At 39.1% G+C, this 21830-nt stretch overlaps 1 protein-coding gene across 1 annotated transcript; it reads right to left on the bottom strand.

The window, feature by feature from the left end:
• Window positions 1–353: 353 nt before the first annotated feature.
• LOC134747628 (xanthine dehydrogenase-like) lies at window positions 354–21778 on the bottom strand. Its single transcript, XM_063682232.1, has 18 exons — window positions 21629–21778; window positions 16554–16714; window positions 13328–13522; window positions 12616–12800; window positions 11970–12193; window positions 11373–11475; window positions 10270–10397; window positions 9690–9835; window positions 8543–8687; window positions 7911–8072; window positions 6926–7054; window positions 5800–6284; window positions 4843–5026; window positions 4225–4420; window positions 3231–3994; window positions 2189–2381; window positions 1499–1612; window positions 354–720 (listed from the first exon to the last, which is right to left on the bottom strand). The coding sequence occupies exons 1-18, from the start codon at window positions 21704–21706 to the stop codon at window positions 650–652; spliced, it is 3663 nt and encodes a 1220-aa protein (XP_063538302.1). The 5' UTR covers window positions 21707–21778; the 3' UTR covers window positions 354–649.
• Between the last annotated feature and the right edge of the window lie 52 nt (window positions 21779–21830).

The raw sequence follows: 21830 nt of genomic DNA, 5'->3' as shown, positions 1-21830 counted from the left end.
AGCTTAGCTGAGCGAGATTTTTGTACAAGTACATACAAAATGTATATAAATGTGCGATTCCCAGCCTTGTATACTTTCTTTATATCTTTAAATTATACCAAATTACTAAACTCTACTCATTTACGTAACTCTTCAAGTCAACCGAACGAAGTAACTTGTAAAAGTGCCACTTTATCCCCAAAGTCCGTGAATTAATAAATAACTTAGGCAGTTGACTTTGTAGAACCAGATTTTATTGCGAACTGACAGTAAAACATAAATAAACAAACATACTTTAGTAGACTTATATTGACCTGGATAGACCGTGATTACCTTAATACATAATATGTATTGTTATGTTTCGGGAGCTCAAAAACAATACAAAAGGTAATCACGGTCTATATCCCGATCAGTATAAGTCTAGTGACTCTAACCGTGAATCATTCAAAACTGTCATACTTCAGTATTTAAATATGGAAGTCTAGAAAAGGAACTAAATGAAACATAGACAATAAATGATATCAAAACTATATACAAATACAACCTCAACAGTCCGAGTTTAACTATAAAACTCCCGTGAGACTCAAACATATTACATAATACGTGAGTGACCCGTTTTAAAATAATCTAATATGTCTCACGACAGTTTAAATTGATAAGGATATTGACTTCAATAAAATTTAAAATCACTGAATTTGGTAGCCGTGTTTTGCTGTATTTTCTCCCTAGTGTATGGACCATCTGAAATCAAAATGTAGCATTTGATTACCAAATTACTTATAATAGTTTGTGTAATAATAATTTACTAAATGTCATTGAAAATAAAATTAAAATCATCATTATCGTCATTCTAGCTCTGTGGTTCTTACCTATTTGGACTCATTGGTTGGAGGGTTTTCCGGCGGCACTTCTGTCAGCGACGATGGCCTCACGAAGTACGAAAGCAACGGCCACTGGCCACTGACATGCAGATCGGGGGTTCCCCGATCTTATCTTATCGTCATTATAGCTCTGTGGTTCATACCTATTTGGACCCATTGGTTCGAGGGTTTTCCGGCGGCACTTCTGGCAGCGACGATGGCCTCACGAAGTACGAAAGCAACGGCCACTGGCCACTGACATGCAGATCGGGGGTTCCCCGATCTTATCATATCTTATCTTATCGTCATTATAGCTCTGTGGTTCATACCTATTTGGACCCATTGGTTGGAGGGTTTTCCGGCGGCACTTCTGGCAGCGACGATGGCCTCACGAAGTACGAAAGCAACGGCCACTGGCCACTGACATGCAGATCGGGGGTTCCCCGATCTTATCATATCTTATCTTATCGTCATTATAGCTCTGTGGTTCATACCTATTTGGACCCATTGGTTGGAGGGTTTTCCGGCGTCGCTTCTGGCAGCGACGATGGCCTCACGAAGTACGAAAGCAATGGCTACTGGCCACTGACATGCAGATCGGGGGTTCCGCGATCTTATCATATCTTATCTTATCGTCATTATAGCTCTGTGGTTCATACCTATTTGGACCCATTGGTTGGAAGGTTTTCCGGCGTCGCTTCTGGCAGCGACGATGGCCTCACGTAGTGCGAAAGCAACGGCCACTGACATGCATATCGGGGGTTCGCCGATTGCTAGAAAATTGTTAATAATGTAGGTACATATTGTATTCAGATTAATTGGAAAGAGTAATATTTATAAGTAACACTCTTCGAGAAACACTTATCGGTCACTTAAAATCACTAAGTAAGTACAAAGCTAGAGATCAGTGATAAAATAATAAATACTAACTTCGTCCACAAGTAGCTAGAATAGGTTTTCTGTCCTAATCACATTTTCTATTAAACTACAGACTTTATGATTAAACTGATTATCATCCTGAACATCTATAAATAAATATTAAATAAATAAACAAATAATAAATAAATATTATAAAGACATTCTTACACAGATTGACTAAGTCCCATCAGTAAGCTCAAGAAGGCTTGTGTTATGGGTACTCATACTCAGACAACGATATATATACAAATACATAAATACATAGAAAACACCCAAGACTCAGGAACAAATATCTGTGTTCATCACACAAATAAATGCCCTTATTGGGATTAGAACCCAGGACCAATCAGCTTCACAGGCAGGGTCACTACCTCACTACCCACCAGGCCAGACCGGTCGTCATCTATCATTTATTACTTCGGTATACTTACATTTAGCGCCAAGGATTCTAGGTTCCGAGTAAGACCTGTTCCGGAAATACACCCGTAAGTCCTGCGGGATGTCCCTGGCCTGTGGCACATGGTAGTTCGAGGTGCGGTCCGTGAGCACCTCGCCGGTACGAGGGTCAATCACCAGGTGTTCGCACGTCCAGTAGCCCAGGCCCATGATGAAGGCTCCTTCGACCTTATATATTTTAAATTATTACGACGCTCTAGGGCTTGTTTAGATGTTCATTATTGTCAAAATCGAGTTCATGCATTTGTTACTAGCGTTAAGTAGAAAATGTATGAACTCGCAGTAAACGCTAATCAATGTGTAAATAAGCCCTTAATGGCACATACTGTAAAAGCATTGTCAAGTGTTTCCCCACGAAATAAGAAAGCAATTAAGAATTATTATTATTGTATCTCCTCGGATTTCACGGGCCTATAAATCCCGGTCTTTTGATAGGCTTGCGTGGGGATATAGATCCAACACGTAGAGGCCCCTTGGAGAGCTTTAATGTCATGTAGAACGGATATATATTATTATTGTTATTATTATTATTATTGTACGTTCTGTAAGTTTGTCTATCTATCTAATTCGAATTTTCCACTGATTTACTCTAAGGTTAGCTGGAAGAAATCCCTTATAGGGATAAGCTCGCCTTTGTACCTAAATTTATATGAATTTCATGTTAACAATTTTTGTTTTGTACAATAAAGTGATTTACTACTACTACTACTAGAATTAAAGTAATACATAATAAATGAGTATATGGGTCACTCGCGTTTTTTAAATCAAAAATTGCTCAACACGATTTCATCCATGAAGAGGAGCTTCAAAAGGAGCCACACACAGTGGCGGACGGGCGCAGATGCAGGGATTTGACGTCTTCAGCTTAAAAAACGCGAGTGACCCGTTATTAGTTTTTGAACAATCAAGAGAGCCTTTACCAGCATGTTGTGGTGAAAATATATTCAATATGTGTCTCACAGAAGTTTTGTAATACATAACTAATCAGGGGGACGGAAAATCTTAAAGGTGTCTTACTTGTCCGATATCAATCTCAGGGCTGACGCTCTGTCCAGCATCTTCCAACAAATCAACGCGTATCACCTCCCACTCTCCAGTCAGGATGTCCACCTCCACCTCTGCCAGCGTCACACCATACACGTCCACTTTCTGTGTATCAGCCCTCGTAACAAATCCATGCGTCTGCAAGTCCACGTTAGCGTTAAATGCTGCCTTGACCAACGCCTCCCAAGTCGCACCAGGATTATCTTTCCTTATAGGCGCCAACCGCACCAAGAGCTCCTCACAACACCGCTGAACACCTATCCCAATATTTATCGACGTCAAACTACCGCCAGATATAGACCCATTAGGATTTATTATAGTATTATTTCCCTTGATTTGTATCTTATCAATAGATATTCCTAGAAAATATGCAGCGATTTGAACAGCTTTCGTATTCAGACCTTGGCCCATTTCTATTCCGCCATGAGTTAGAGTAACACTTCCATCATCATGGTAAACTGAGAGTGTTACATCAAAATATTGTCCACCGAAAGGCTGCCATCTCAGAAGAGAAAATCTCAAGCCTCTCTTCTTCCACCTGTTTTGACTGTTAAACTTATCAACGAACGCTCTTCTTTCATCATATTGTCCGTCTGCTTTTATCCGGTCTACTTGTTCTCTCAGATCAGTATAGGCAGGGTCTAGATTTCGCAATCGCACTTCTAAAGGATCTTGTGATAGCTCGTATGCGATACGCTCCAAGATGAGTTCGGCTGAAGCAATAGCTTCCAGAGTTCCTGTAACACAGAAAAAGAACTGTATAGAAAAAACATCATTTATTTCATTATATAATGCTATATGGCAAGAAGAGCGCACATCGAAAAGGAAAAATAAATGAATAAGTAAGTCGTTTTGTATACATAAAACTCGCACTATAGGTGGAGTACTATAGGAGCCAAGCTCTGAGTCTAAAGTATGCGACGATGAGTAGAAAAATGAAATCCAAGTATAGTTTCGCTACTCTTACCCGGTGACCGGCACCACGTGTTGCTCGCAGTATCCGTAGTGACATTGAACACCTTATAGTCGAACCGCGCCTTCTCATAGCAGTTATTGAAGACGTCCAGCGTCGGCAAGAACAGGGGCTCATCGACGACGTAGCCGTGGTCCATGTAAAGGTTCTCCTTGCAGTATTGGATTCTGCCTGTAGCATCTACTGCTACCTAAATGAAAAACCACGGGTGACATGAATTACGAAGAGAGTAACAGGTGAGTATTAAAGTTAACGAACTCAAGGCTAGTTTTTAGGGTTCCGTACACAAAGGGTAAAAACGGAACCCTATTACTAAGACTCCGCTGTCCGTCTGTCCGTCCGTCTGTCCGTCTGTCTATCTGTCACCAGGCGTATCTCATTAACCGTGATAGCTAGAGAGTTGAAATTTTCACAGATGATGTATTGTATTTCTGTTGCCGCTATAACAACAAATACTAAAAAGTACGGAACCCTCGGTGCGCGAGTCCGACTCGCACTTGGCCGGTTTTTTTATCACATACCTAATCTTTATTTGTAAGCGAAGGTTTTTCTCCACAAAGACCTCTGATCAGATGGACGGATGATATAGGCCTACTTAGTTAGGACACTAACCTCGTAATTAGTAGAACATGGCAGCCGCTTCCCCACAGCGTGGCTCTGCGTAGTAAGGGATAATATTATCCTACATGGACGGTTCAGCTTTTGTGTAACCAGTGCGCTTGCTAGCGCTGCCTGGTTTCCTCGGGATATCTTTATCCCGTACGCCCCGCCCAAGCGACGCACGTGTATGTCTATTCTAGAAGCATTATACATTAAATTAAATTTTTGCCAAAAACCTATAATAAGTTTTTGGCAAAAATTTCATTTTTGGTAAAAGCTTTTATCGCTGACTGTACTTTTCTTTCCACTGGTAACTAATACCCATCGAAACAATTCTAAAAACCCCTAACACAATTAGGTTTCGTTGTTTTATCACAGAGTTCCTATGGCCACCTCTTGTCTACACCATCAGATCAGCTCGATGGTACCATAATATTGCATTGTCAACCGACTTACATATGTATGCAAATTTTTAGCTTAATTGGAAATAGGAAAGTAGGTCAAATTTAACCTGCAAGATTTGCTAGGTCTCCTTTCTCAAGCACTAACAGTGCGAGCAGCGTTCACGACGGCCTTGTATCGCATACTGATAAGCCAGTTGGGGGAGGTCTTGCGCTCGCAACGCTGCTCGCACTGTTAGTGCTTGAGAAAGGAGACCTATAGACTCTCCGAAACATGTCGCGCGAAAAACAAGTGAGTAAACCGTAAAATTATTTAATGTTAGTACTTATGTCTCACAACAGTTTAAATTCGAAGACTAGGCACTTTGGTGAAGGAAACATCGTGAGGAAACAGGACTAATAACAATACGGCCTAGAGTCCCTTCTGAATTGGAAGGTCTGATGGCAGTCGTTTTCGTAAAAGCAAGTGCATAGGTATGTATGTACGCTAATTCTTGTGATAGTATAAGCCGTGGCAAAAAGTCAGGATAAATTAACGCGAGTAAGATGATGACAAGAGAGAACTTACTTATTTTCCGGTATCTTGAGAGCCCGCGATATCATATACTGCACCCCGTCCATATGCTGCGTAGTGCAATGCACCTCCAAACCCTCCTCCGTCGGCTTTGCCACACTCACTAGCACTTCCATACAAAAGTGCGACTGTTGGTATATCGTTTCTTCACCCTTGATCACTTTAGTAACCTCCGATCCTTTACTGGTAGCCGGAACTGCTTGTCCCAATTTAGTCCTGTTCGTATCTTTCTTTGCTACTTTTATATCAGTGACTGGCTTCTTAACATTCTTGTATCTGACTTGAACAAGTTTGGCGGCTCGTTCTGCAATAGTTCTAGTCTCAGCTACTATGATTCCAATGACTTGGCCGTTGTATTTGACGGGACCAGAGCAGAATAGCTCTTCTTGGGCGAGGAATAAAGGGTTGTCTCCTGGAGTGAAGGAGTTGACGCCTGGAATGTCTTTAGCTGAGTAGAATGCTACTACGCCTGGATGATGCTGGAATTAAGAACAGGTGCTGTTTATCTCCATAGTTAATATTTTTTATTGTTCTGTGACATATTTATCCACCCATTTTGGACGAAAGAGAATGAAAGACTTTAAGTAGGTAAATGATTGGTCGAAACCTACATTCCTCACATCAGCCAATGCAAGTTCAGGACTTCACGTTGGACATCACTGTATGTTTCTTTTTTGGACTAGTGAAAGAGTCCTTGAGGCCAACTCGCAAAAAACAATTTTGAATACATAAGTTTTTATACTGTGCAGCTTTGTTTTTTTTTAAGTGTATGTAATTGTCCCTGGCAATTCATAGCGAATATACTGGTCATTAAACTCATAGTCTAAAATACAGCGACTGAAGACTGAACCACTTGCCAACCAAGTACGTTATTTTATTCTGGGATCGAGTGAAGTAGGCACTAAAATTGTAACGACAGTAAAGTTCAAAGTTCAAATATACTTTATTCATATAGGACTAGCAACAAGCACTTATGAATGGTAAATATTATGTACCTACATATATATTATCTTGAGCTAATTATCAGAGCAATTTATATGTTAATATTATTCCATACTAATATTGAATTATTATACAATAGATTGTAAAAGCAGATTGTTACCATACAAGAGTAACTTACCAAGGCTTCACTGGCATCAATTTGGTCAATATCGCCAACTGGGACTCTGGCCAGAACAAATGCTCCAAATACTTCTCGCGGGAGAGCCGGCAGGTCTTCTGTGAACGGTGCTTCACCAGCGCACTGGATCTATGTATGAATAAATGAATAATAAAATAAATATTTGGATTTTGGAGACAACTTTACACGGTTACAATGAACACCATAGGCGTTGCAGGTCGGGGTGCATGCAGGCAGACCGAAAAGGAGATGGCGGGACGAGTTGGACGCATTCTATCCGGATTGGCGGGAAAGTACAAACGACCCGGGTCGAGTGGAGGAACACCAAACCCGGTTAATTAAAAAAAACCTTACACGGTGATCCGAGCCCCAATCTAAGCAAAGCTTGTACTATGGGTACTGGGAAAAGATAGACATACCTTTATTACTTACTGTTTATTTACATTTTATTCTTATTTTAAATATTCTCATAATATAAAGTTACAATAAAAGACCTTAAAATAAAAATTACAAACTAAATTAAAGAATAAACTTAAAAATAAACTATAAATAGAAAGTTTGCCCCAAATCGCCGTCTATTCGCAGCGTGCCCAGAAGGCTGGCAGCATTGCCACGTTGTATGGCAATGCTGATCCGCTGTGCTAGATATGATCCAGAGGGCTGGTCACGCGTCAACTCTACTAACTTGAATAGATAACCTAACCTAACTTACTTACTCCTCTGACGCAGCGACCCAGTGTGTCTTGGCCTCCAACACGACAGTTCGCCACTGATCCCGGTCCTGTGCCGTTTCTCGCCAGTCTTGGACCTGGAGCTCGCGCAGATCAGCGTCCACCACATCCGCCCATCGGTACCTAGGTCGCCCGGCCGGGTGCTGTCGGTTTTCCCTCAAACGCTCTTTACCTAACCCCCACCTCTATACCTAACTACTTAGATTTTTTTTCCTTTTTGATCTGTTTTGTTTGATAAGATAATAGTTACTTACCAGTGCCTCAACCTTCTCAATAGGCTGGTTGAGGGGCCACAGCATGGGGTTTGTGGTAAATATCTGCCGGCCAGTAGAGACGGGACGCGTTTTGCTTAGGACGATCCCACCAGAAGCGTATAAAGGGGACACGATGTTACCAGGGCATAGTGACAGAAGACCCTATTGATAAAGGTCAGAAAATTTTTAAAATATTAGGATAGATTGATCACAAGCAAACCTTTGGATTCTAAAGTAGATATGAAATTAATGATATTTTTGTTTTTACCTAGTTTCCTAAGTTTTACGGCTGATTTATTGTGCTTTTGAACGACGATAGTCATATCCGGACTTTGTGCTGTGAGTGTGCTGATGCTGATAGTCATACGGGGCTTAAAATCTAAATCCGATGGAAAGCCAGTGCTACTTGCCTACAAGCTAGCACCATGTTGAAAACCGTTTTGTCGTTTTCATAATTTTGGTCTTTTGTATGTAAGTCAAATCACACTGTCGTCAGATATTTCATTTTCTTTTTTTTCTGTTTGGAGACTGTGTAAAAATGTCGCATTTTTATTGTTATTATTATTATTCAAAAGGATACAAAATGCTCTCATGTCTGATATCAGAGACGATCCTAATTTATTTTATGTTACCTTATAAAACAAATTCACAGCAAGGTCTCTCTTATAGTTGGACGAAGGTTCCGGCGGATTGTCCACTACCACCAACTCCCGCATGAGGACCTTGATTGCGCTCTGCAGGGTGTCGTTGGAGAACAACTGTCTGCCAACGAGAAACCTTAAGGAAAGAAATATTTGAAGCATTAATTAACGAATTAATGAATAAATTTGGGAAGACCGGTATATAAAATTAATAACTGGGAAAACCGCCATAGGGCAAGTCTTTGCATATGCAAGCATAGCACATACATATAATCACGCCTATTTCCCGGAGGGGGGGGGGGTATGCAAGCATAGGTACGTATAATACGTCGCTTAGACACAGTCAGACTTGCTAGCATGAGTTGCGGTTTCGCGCGCGACTCCATACTTCTAGCGCGACTTCAAGTATGTATGGGCTCGCGCGCGAGAACGCAACTCATGCTAGCCGGTCAGAAAGGAAGAGCTTCATTCCTTCGGCTCTATCGATCTTCCGTAAGTCGAGTATGTGTAAACACAAGAGTTAAAAGCGACGAAAGAGCATGTAGACGGTCTTCTCCACATTGACCTTAATATAAGTTTGAATATAATTCCTCTTACAGCAAACTCACCAGGCAAAAAACTGCTCAGGGACACAGGCGAGAGAAACATCTAAAATACGACAGAGCAACAGGGGACTTAAGAGCCTCCTTTACAGCACTTAGTAATTTTATGCGATGGAGACCTATAGGGGCGGGGGACGGGACTGAATATAGGTAATAGTTTCTTAAAGAAAACAGCATCAAAATTAAATGATAAATGGGGAGGCATATTCACAAATAATTTTCTGGCTGAAAGTTAAAGTCGAAATTTCTGTAATAAGAGCTGCTTCCATTAGTCAGAGGTACGAGACGACATATCAAAGCGTTCGAATACGAAGACGGAGCAGGAATCCTGTATTGAAAATTATACTGAAGATCCCCCAATATATATACTTTAACTGTCTCCTCCATATCCAATTGTTTACGTCGAAATCAATGTTCAACTATCGACACATTGCTCACTGGTTAAAAGATACTTACGTAGTTAATTGTAGGTTTTGTCGTAAACCTTACTGCAATGACATAGGTCTACCTAAATCTAAGGTCAGGTTCTTAATTACCTCTCAGTATTCTTGGCGTGAATGAAGTGCGGAGAGAGCCCGCCGAAAACCATACGAGCTAAACATACGTGGTCTTGCGGTGCGCAGAACTTGTATAGGAACGCAGCGTTGACAATGGCGGAGGCGTTTTGGGCGCGCGGCATTATCTGTAAATAAACAAATAGGTACAAGTTGAATCATAATGATAAGGGTACGGTCGCCATCAGATATAACAGCGGCCAAGATGCTCACAAATATCTGAAAACGTATTGTCAAGGCGGTAAAGGGCGTATTCAGATATTCTGAACACGCACTCTAGCGCCTTAACCAATGGCCAATGTTTTCCCGTGATTAAAATTGACCCTAGTTTACGGTACATGTTTTATGTCACCGTCGACGCAAGATGAGACCTCCTGATGATGCTACTCGGTACGAAGTGCAACATGTCGAGCGTTTTCGACTTAAAATACGTGAGTGACCCGTTATTAATATGTTTAACATGTTTTATTGTTCAGAAGTCATTTCGCGCCCCAACAAAATGAATTGCACTGGACATCTAACATGAGTTTAGACCCTAGGTCCCCAAAGACTGGTTATTTACCTTAAACGATATGAATTTGTATGAACGGCTGAGAGGCGGCAAGCGGACGTTTAAGATGACTTTCCCTCTCATGTCCACTCGGAGGAAGGCTTCAGGCGTCACCACTGTGTGCACTCCGTAATGGTTCACTGAAATTTAAACATATTTATACTTCATGTGATACAGATATACAGATTTTAATAACAAAACTTCCGTGAGACATAGACATATAAAATATATTAATAACGGGTCACTCACGCGTTTTAAGTCTAAAACACGTGACATGTCGAGCGTTTTCGACTTAAAACACGTGAGTGACCCGTTATTAATATATTTAATATAGATATACAGATCTTTATTAGTAAAATAAATACATTTTACAAGTCACTCAATTCTTAAAAATAAAATCATTATTTACAAGAGTTTTGAATGATTCACGGTTAGGCTTAAAAAATTTACAGTACTGTAAAACTCAGCTTCTTATAGCACTCAGGAAAATAAAAGAAGATAACAAGCAAGTAACTGTCAAACAATTTTTTTTGTGACACTTATTGCTGACTGCACTTCTTCTCATTTGCATGTCTGTCGAGTACTTCTTGAGACCTTTCAAATGAGCATAAACTTGGTATGTTTATGTTTTCCATCGAGGAGTTCCTTTGGCTACCTACCGGTTGCATCATCAGAACACCTCCATGTTAGCATATTATTGCATTGTCACCGGAATTACGACAGTACTCCAAATTTCAACTGAATCAGATATCGGGAAGTTGTTCAAATTTTAGTTGCAAGATTTGAAGCACTATAATATACAAAAGTAAATACGCAGTGAAGCTAAATAAAAGTGTGTAATAATAAAAGTGTGTAAAAAAGGAGATTCGTGAAGCATTTCAACCAGCGTCGCTTACGCGCGCTAATCTGACATTTTAGAATCTGACAAAATACGGCAAGTTCCGGAAAGTTTCAAAGAAGTTGGAAAAGTTCTTGGAAACTTCAGAAAAATTGGATAGGAAATGAAGGAAACTTTCATTTTGGAAAAGGAAAATTTCATTCTTCATATATGTTGAAATTTTTCGACGCAGTAGATGAGACGCTGATGTTTCAGAAATAAGAAAAAAAAAACTTACCAATAGTAAGGTATGCGCCAACAGTTTCAAGCAAAAGGAAAATGTCTGATTGGAATTTATTGTGTTGATGCTTTATCATTAAATTACCGGCGATTGTTCCCAACTGAAATTAGGTTAAAAAAATACATTCTGTTCTGTCCTATAAACACTTCTTATAGTACTTTATACTTAGCGCCACTTGCACCATCCCACCAACCCAGGGTTAAGCGGTTGCGGAGCACTGGGACATCGACTTAATTTAATCTGTAAGGATATTCCTGTGCAACACACCAGATTGGGCCGGAAGGTTCTGGAGTCCGCGTACCGGAAAACGAACTGCCGGTAGGCCTCCAACGAGATGGAGCGACGACCTGGTGAAGGTCGAGGGAATTCGGTGGTTGCGAGCGGCACAGGATCGGTCGGAGTGGCGAGCCTTGGGGGAGGCCTAAGTCCAGCAGTGGACGTCTATCGGCTGATATGATGATGATGATGATGACACCAGATTTGGTCGAAATGGTAATCCTTACATTAGTAACCCGTATTGTATACCCGTTAGGTATGCTATTAAGGCATTAGAACTATTATACATGACTGTACTTATTCGAAGCTTCCACTTACATTTCTAACAGGTATATGCGCAACCAACATCAAGTGCTCCCTCAACTTATCTAGATACCAGAAGGAGTCCTCCGTATATGCCAGCTGCTGAAATATATCCATGGTCTCAGTCAGGGTGTTGCCGGCACCCAGCACCAGGTTTTGGTCGAAATGGTAGCCCTTGAGCTCCTGAACGTTGCTGATGTCTATGAGGATCCGAGGATATTCGTCTATGGGGTAGGATCCTAAAAAACACATAGATTTGTAGACTTATAGACCTGAACTATTCGGCTAACTAATATGGTAGTTAACTGGGTAGCCAAGCCGCGTTCACTACGCAGCGTAAACGATTAGTACCTTGGCTAGGCACCCAGGCCTGCAACTTTCGAACTAGAAGTCGCAGGTTCAAACTCCATACCAATGATTTTGTGGAAACCTTTGTAATGAAATCGTCTGATTAGTACAACTTCATAGGTTTCTGCTAAAATTGAAAACATAGAATATTTATAACAAAATTGTTGGTATGGTTTCCGATCCTTACAGGTACATAGGATCCTACCATGTCCTAACGAGAATTCAAAGAATATTTTTATGATCTTTGATTCTGATCATGCTATTATTTGCGGAACTATCCATATGTCAACATTTTTAATAATCTAATCCTTACCTTTAGCAGTATTTCCAGCAACGAACATGTAAGAATCATCTCCCTTCCTCCGTAGCACTTCAAATACATCAGCAACGAACTGCACCCTGACCCAAGACTTGCCGTCTTTCAGCTGGATCTCTATTTTTTCAGGTAATTTCAGGTCTTCTGCCTCCACTACGCACCAGTCGCTTTCGTTGCACTTGCTTTTGACGAACAGAAAGAACATTTGTTAAGACGAAAGGGAACGAAGTCAAACAAACAAACAAACGTAGTCCCCATTTTTCTCTCTAGATATTATGGTTAATATAATAAATAGTGTATTTTTTCCATAATATAACATTATAACCTTCGCGCTTTGAACAAATTTAATATTAAATCACATTTACAACCGTCTATCGCGAATTTATTTTGTCGTGTGTAAATAGGTATAACAAAATAAATTCGCGATAGACCCGATTGTAAATGTGATTTAATATATTTTCCATAATGTCAATATCCAGGTAGCAAAATAGCCCCTATTAAAAAAAATGTAGTAAAAAGACGCTACTTCCTTGTACGGAGTACAGATCGAAAGATGTTGACAATATTCAGTCTAAATAATGTGAGTGACCCTTTCAAATAGCAATATAAACAAACTAAGCCAATGCATCATCAGATGTTGCTTCTTCAAAACTGCTCTATCTCCAGAACGTTAAAGTTATCTTTATTTTGCAGGAAACTTTAGGCTTACCTTTTGCGGCATGTTTCACCGCTTTTCTTGCAAATGGTGAGATCTTCAATATCAAGTATTTCCTCCTTGGGTGCGTCGCTGGCGAACTTCTTGAAGGCCTCCAGGATGGGCCGGTATCCTGTGCACCTACAGATGTTGCTGCCCAAACTCTGCTCTATCTCTAGCATTGTCAGCTTCTGTTTACTTTGCAGGAGGCTAGGAAAAAGTTTATGTTTAATTTAAAACTGCAGAATTAGATTCCCAGAAATATGTATAACCATCACAGTTTTTTTGTTAAAAACATATATAACATTTTAAACTTTCGCGGTTTGAACACATATTAAATCACATTTACAAACGAGTCTATCTCGAATTTATGACCAGTGAAACCTGTGTCGAAACGTCGGTAAATAAAGGTAACAAAATAAATTCGCGATAGACCCGTTTGTAAATGTGATTTAAAAACATATATGGCAGAATATAAATCCATGAGATATACCTTCAATTTATAACAAGTTTTAAAGTTATGTATCGACGTGGAAAGAAATATACTTTTTTAATCTCATTTGGATGCCTATTTATTTGTAGCTAAAGGGTGAATAATACAAACTAACCAACCAAGGAGACCGAATGCAGAGTTTAGACTGCATATAAATAATATTATTTTATTATTTACTAAACGCTGCCGGATGTAACAGCAGGGGCAAAAGTTTGGCTCAATAGTAATAATATTAGCCTGTTTATGCTTGCTTTGAAGAGTCCTCGATCATATACCTATTTTTGTCCAATTTTACACTGACGAGCCAATATTGTGGATTCCGATATTTACCCGACGGGTACGAAACTGAAAAATGCTAGTTAATGAGCTGCAAGTCAACTGTTGAATCTGAACAATTCGCGTTACAAAACAGGCAAATTAACCTTGACCACAGAAAAACATTTTTGCAATAATTCACAAATTTATTTACCTATACATACAAGATATATACAGTGGTACTACGTAAACGAAATTAATAACTAGCTTAAATCTAAAATAGGCCCTTGAGGCATTGTACCAAGGATGCTGGCGGCATTTCCCCGCTGTATCGCAATGCTGATACGTTGTGCGAGAAAGACGCCAGCTCTTCGGTCACCAGTTACGTCAACCAGACGCTTCGCGATTTCTGCAAACAACTTATGCGCGCTGGGACCCCATGGACCTAGAGTTTCAAGTCCAAATGGAACGAAATGATACTCTCAATACTCTTTTTGCAATTGTTTTTAAACTTTAATAACTAAGTACGTGCACTTTTAACTATCTACAAAATTGTTTTATTCTGGCGTTGATACATAATGGAGCGGTCAATTGAGGAATCATTTCACTTCCTTGCTTGAGGAACAGTTAACAAATGACCAGTTTTAGATCTTACTGTAACGGTATAAGGTCCATCGATGGTCCATTGAACTTTGTGTTTTGTGCAATGTCGAGCCGATTTGAAGATAATGCCTAATCGGTGTACAGTCGCCATCAGATATATCGGAGCAGCCAAATATCTGAACACGTCTCTATTGTCTAGGCGTTAGAGTGCGTGTTCAGATATTTGTGAGCACCTTGGCTGCTCCGATATATATGATGGCGACTGTACAACTACATGGTTTGGCTAGTAATTAGGTGGTGTATTGGAATCACGTGTTGGTTTGAAATAATAAAATATTAATATGAGCAATTAAATACTCGTAAAATAATTGTGAGGTAACCGGTGAAAAAGAAGGTTGATGGTTTAATTAGCATATTGTAGGTTAATGTATGTTTGTGCAATAAAGTTCAAATAAACGAATACTTAGATAAACCTGACTATTCCTCGGTATGGTGTTGAAATTTGAATTGACCAGATATCAAAAAAAAATAGCCACAACTGAATACAGAACCTCCTCCTTCAATGAAATTGAAGTCGGTTAAAAATTGGCAGAAATTCACGCAAAGATGCCTACGCATTTTTAAAAATACTAGCTTCTACCCGCGTTTTTGCCTGCGTGGGATGACGATGATAATGGTTGATATAAACAATCCTATATCCTTCTCCGGGCCTCAAACTTTCTCCATACCAAATTTCATCTAAAGTGGTTCAGCGCTTTATGCGTGAATAGATAAGACAGATAGACAGATAGAGTTACTTTCGCATTATAATATTAGTATAGGAATTTATTGCAAAACGAGGTATTAATTAAGTCATAATTTGTTATACTTTTATATTGGAACAGAAACACTTGGTTGGTATTCGTAGGTACTCTCATTATTTGGTGACACGCCTAATTCGGTGATACAAGTTTTGAAGCCTGACACCCAGGAAAGCTGCTATATAATGAATTGGGGCCTTTTAAATGGGACCTCACGGCTTCACAGCTTCGGCGGCCCATTTAAAAGGCCCTAATTCACTGGCTTTCCTCGGTGTCATGCTTCAAAACTTGTATCACCGAATTAGGCGTATCACCAATAATGTCATCATCATCATCTTCCTCGCGTTGTCCCGGCATTTTGCCACGGCTCATGGGAGCCTGGGGTCCGCTTGGCAACTAATGGCACTAGTTTTTACGAAAGCGACTGCCATCTGACCTTTCAACCCAGAGGGGAAACTAGGCCTTGTTGGGATTAGTCCGGTTTCCATACGATATTTTCCTTCACCGAAAAGCGACTGGTAAAATATCAAATGATATTTCGTACATAAGTTCCGAAAAACTCATTGGTACGAGCCAGGGTTTGAACCCGCGACCTCCGGATTGTAAGTCGCACGCTCTTACCGCTAGGCCACCAGCGCTCTGTCACCAAATAATGTATGTCAGATAAAATAAATACGTACGAAAGACACTTTATAATATAATTTGCATTTTATTAAAAAACCGGTTCTTATCAGGTATTTGACATATCTACATCACGACTAGCGAAAGTATGTTATTGTTTCCAACCAGAAGTAATATATATGCAAATTATATTATAAGACACTTTATAATATAATTTGCATTTTATTAAAAAACCGGTTCTTATCAGGTATTTGACATATCTACATCACGACTAGCGAAAGTATGTTATTGTTTCCAACCAGAAGTAATATATATGCAAATTATATTATAAGACACTTTATAATATAATTTGCATTTTATTAAAAAAACCGGTTCTTATCAGGTATTTGACATATCTACATCACGACTAGCGAAATGTATGTTATTGTTTCATACCAGAAGTAATATTTCATTAGTTGATAACCCTTACCCATACATGGCCATGACCCATCCAGGCGAGCAATACCCGCACTGGGTGCCGTTGAGCTTAGCGAGGGTCTTCTGCAGCGGGTGGTAGCCCTTCAGACGGTTGCCGATGTCATCGATGGTGGTTATCTCCCAATCTTGGCACGATGTGACGGATACGAGACACTGTGAACCAATACAATGTGTTTTATGTTTATTGCATAAAGGTACTGAAATGTGGACCATCAGGTGAACCATCGCTTGTGTCGCGAATCGAGTTCCGATTGAGTCGGATCGTGTAGGCAGATATCGCGATAACAGTAATAGGCTAGATGACAAATGTTTATTAATGGTATCAATCGATCAGGTTTGTGTTTGGGATCAAATGTCTATATGGGACCCAGCAATACAAAGGTCAGAAATGATAGTCAAAATCCGACAGTTGTACTTCACTCGCGAAACGCTCCTATAGCTATAACAAAACGATAAGTGAACGTGACGTCAAGGTCACTGAGAGCCATCTTGAATGTATGGAAAATAAGTAAAATTGCGATTTTGTCGGTGAAATATTGCGTTTATGCATATAGTTGTTATACTTGAAATAAATAGAAAATGAGCAATTTATCACAAAAAATCGGAAACTTAAAAAAATTATGGGAATAATAAAAAAATGCCTGTTTCGAAAGAAAAAAAAAATTAATAGGAAAAAAATAACGGTACCATTCGATTCCTATAAGAAAAAATATTTTATAGCAACAAAATACATAAACGGTACAAATAAAACTCGGAACGGCTTCTAAGCAATGACACAATGACGTCACAATGTGTTGCCATTTTGTGTTAGTGTTTGCGCAGTAGTGACGATGCCAGACTTTGACCATCATTTGTGACTTTTGTATTGCTTTAAAACAATGGGTCCGATACAGACATTTGATCCTTAAAACAAACCTGATCGACTGATAGCATTAAAAATATTGTCAACTACCCTTTTGTCGGATAACAGTGGGGACAATTATTGTACACGTACTTAATTTTAAGTTAAGGCTGAATTCTATTCTTTTTGATAATTTACGCTAAATAAATAAGTATATTATATTATTGATTTATTGTATTAGATATTGATTTGATTTGATTTGGTTTAGCATTTAGAAACGGGTCTATCGCGAATTTATTTTGTTACCTTTATTTACCGACGTTTCGACACAGGTTTCACTGGTCGTGTTCGCGGCTAACTGACGTCCCAGCAAAATGTCAAAACAGAGATTTGTGTGACTACCTCACGAAAAGTGCATTTAAAGTTTGAGGTAGACATCACATTTTCAAACCACCCTCTACACATAAAAGTTAATTATTGTCAATAGTCCGACAAACAACACTCACAACATCCGCGCACACATCCGAAGATAGATCCCTTGGCTTTAACTTCTGGATCACTGGTCCTCAAGTTGCCGATAAGTTAAAACCATCTTCCCTATTAAAATTTCTGGGGTGCTTCTTAATTTCAATCGCTTCTCGCACAACTCGAGGATAATAAATGTATGGACGACCTCATAATCTCATTGTTCTAAACATCTGTATTTGAATTGAGTACGCTTTCGGATCCATGTTGGATTTGACTAACTAGTTGAATATAGAAGTTTGTGTGTGTAATAGGGTAAATTACACTATTTTATAATGTCACAAGACTTCATTTTAGGTTAGCATGTCGCGATTTTCGGGCTGGAATTTTTTTTTTTATACTACGTCGGTGGCAAACAAGCATACGGCCCGCCTGATGTTAAGCAGTCTCCGTAGCCTACTTGTATGTACGCCTGCAACTCCAAAGGAGTTACATGCGCGTTGCCGACCCTAACACTCCTTTCCCTCGTTGAGCTCTGGCAACCTTACTCACCGGCAGGCAGGAACACAACACTATGAGTAGGGTCTAGTGTTATTTGGCTGCGGTTTTCTGTAAGGTGGAGGTACTTCCCCAGTTGGGCTCTGCTCTAGATCTGGAATGACATCCGCTGTCCTGTGCCCTACCACACAAAGCGAAAGGTCATTCACAGTGCCCATACCTCTCTTTTGGACGTAGTTTCAAGTAGTTTCAATTTTATGCAAAGGCAGCAGAGGTACTTAATGTTCATAAAATTGGGGCGTATGAAAGTATGCCAATATAATAGGTATACAATTACATAACTTAGCTCAGACACATCATCGCAAAATAGGCATTTTAATGTCGTGTATTTAGAGTTTTTTAATTAATTTCTAAATAATACTTATTCACTGTCGCAACACTCGCAACCCACAAATGTCGAAAAGTATGCGCCTTTTATATTTGTTTTTGCGATAAGTTATTTTTATAATCTCCGATTTCTCGACGGCTGCCATCTATTTAAAATATTCATTTTAATGTTTTAAATGCTAAACTTCACTGAGTTCACCGTTGGTCATGTCATCTATGATGAACTTAAAATGTGCTTAGAAATGGAGGCTCTCCGGAACATGTCGCGCGAGTGATTATAACATTTAAAACACATAAGGTAAACCGTAAAATTAGTTTAATACCCTGTATAACTTGCTTTTTCTCAATTAGGACACGTTTCCCGTGATAATCATTACGTTTAATGAAATTACCTATCTTCCGCTTATTCGGCGGAAGCTGGACCGCAATTAGCACCATTTAATTTTAACCTCATAACAAAGATAGATATAACTCCGTAATAGATGGATACAGTCTAAGGAAAAAACGTGCCTCGAAAATCAAGAAAATTTGAATCTCGTTCAGAGGGCGCTACTAGTTTTGGCCTACAGTCGTATAGATGGCGTTGACGGTTTCGTTTGTTATTTAACAATTTTAACGCATATCAGTGAAAGAACATGGGTCAAAATCATAAAAATAATTAATGCAAATAAAAAAAAACATTTATCTATATTTAAATACATTCTATCGTATTTTTATAAATCTTCATTTTTAGTTTCAAAGTGTGTCGACAGATGGCAGTGAATTTACTGGGGTTACAAAATTTACTATGACAGTACCGCTCTAGTATAATTTACTCTATGCCTCATAATAATAAGATAAGATCGCGTTTTTGTCACTTGTCATATCATGCGTCACTTTCGCACTTACGTACTTGTTAGAGTGTGACAGGTATGGTGACAAAATAAATGATAGACAGCCGTCCATCTTAGCCCCGCTGGCTACAAATATTGCGATGCAGTTTTGATATCTGCATCTTAGGTATTTTCTAGGTGCTGGTGGTTTCTCTTAGAAGGTAGCTAGCTGTTTTATTAATGACTAAATCTACTTTATAAGTATAACATTCTTGCTTACCTACTTAACGTAATACGTCGCTCTAGTTGACCATAATAATTTTTCACCAATCGTTGCATAAGTACTTATGTCGGTATTTTAAGGCCTCATCAAATTCCAAGATCGTCAGTGGATTTTTATCCCTTGAATTTTTGGAGTGACAGAAATTGCACCTCACAATATTGAAAACCTGAGAATACCTTTATTTTCGATTTGGGGCAGTAAATATCAAAAGCCTGCAGCAATATTTTTACAACAGAGCCTGACCTGACCGGTAGCAGACGGCAAGAAGCGAGTAGTAATGTACAATTTTTTTTTTCTTTGAGAAAAAAATCTTTCTGTGTCAGTAATCAACGGTGTCTAATATGTATACCTACATATTTATAAACACGTGATATAGATTTACTAGTACCTATACGTTTGTGTTAGTTTCTTGCCCTCGTCAAGTACAAATTCAAATCGAGTTTTAACTCTTAGTAATAAAAGAAAGTTAGAAATTCAATAACACAAAAATTGCCTAGCGTCTTACGAGGATAGAATAACGGGCTCCAAACTCCAAACTACCGCCCGCCAGCGTGCTAATTAATTTGGCGTGCGAAAAGCCGAAAAGTGACAAATTCTATACAATTCGGCCAGCGTAAACGCCCTCATGTCCTCACTCCTCAGGGGTCTCCAAAATTTTGACTTTTGTATCACTTTTTCACAATGACAATTATGAGATCCTTAAAAGGGGGTATTACTGCAATGTTCTGCCACCAGAGTGCAGCACTAGCCCGTTTAGTAAACCATAGAGTAACTTATACATACTGTGCCTTTAACGAGTTTTTGACAAGTTTTCAGAGATAATAAAATATGACATTGATGCATCAAGGCGGTCTGTTTACAGAGAACCTACCGGGACACGCGAAAACGTCTATAAGGAGGCCTTTACCACCAGTATTTTTTAAATTTAAGCCTATTGTTCATTTTAACATCATATGTCCATAGAGAATAAAAATTGGCACCGAAGTCACGCACCGAACGTCACCTCTGAGAAATGCCCATAAGTATGTCGGTAGTTGCACATTTAGAAATAAACCAGTCTAACACTATAATAGAACTTAAGAGGCCGTAGTCGATTTTGGAGCAAAAATGTAAAATTGATAGATTTAGTCGTTGAAATTATACACGTTTTGTTACGTAATATCTAAATAACAAGTATTGATTTCTATTAGCACGTCTTCTCATCTTGCCTTTTAATAATGAGGTCGCGAACGTGCGTCACCGGTAATGCATGAAAAGAAGGGGCAGTTTTTAAAAATTCATCAAAAAATCATGGTGGTAAATTATACAAATTGATGTATAAAAATAGTTTCAGCAAATGTTGTAGATTGTTTAAGTATCAAAATTACGTTGAAATTAAGTCGATTTTCAGAGAAATTGTCACTTGTTTTGAAGTAATTACTGAAGAAAATTGATTTCTTCTAACTTTCATTTACAATACTTCAAAGTCATAATAATAAAAATGTAGTCTGATAAACGTCAAGTACAGGATATGTGTAATACAAAATTACCATGTTTAGCAGTCCAAACTTTACGAAATTTACAAATAAGAGCGACATAATCAGTGCTTTACGCGCGTTTACCTAAACGTCCATCAGAAAAGCAAACATTACTAATTTAGTGAGTCTGTTTTCAAAAAATTGATCTGATAAAAGGTAAGATCAGAAGACGTGCTAATAGAAACCAGTACTTGTTATTTCAATTAGGTAACAAAAGGTGTAAAGGTGTAAAAGGACTAAATCTATCAATTTTACATTACTTACAGAATTGACAGCATGCGGCCGCTCGCCGGGCCGTGCGGCTGCGACGACGCATGCGCCGCAGCCGCCCTCACGACACATGTACTTGGTACCGCGCAGATCATTGCTCACGCGCAGGTAATCCAACAGAGACAGGTCGGAGCTGATCTCGCATCCCACTGGTGACAAATGTTCAGTTGGTTTATTGATAGTCTTTTTAGGTCTG

The sequence above is a fragment of the Cydia strobilella genome, chromosome 15 (genome assembly GCF_947568885.1).
Source record: "Cydia strobilella chromosome 15, ilCydStro3.1, whole genome shotgun sequence".
NCBI lineage: Eukaryota > Metazoa > Arthropoda > Insecta > Lepidoptera > Tortricidae > Cydia > Cydia strobilella.
This window is presented reverse-complemented; position numbering and strand designations above follow the sequence as displayed.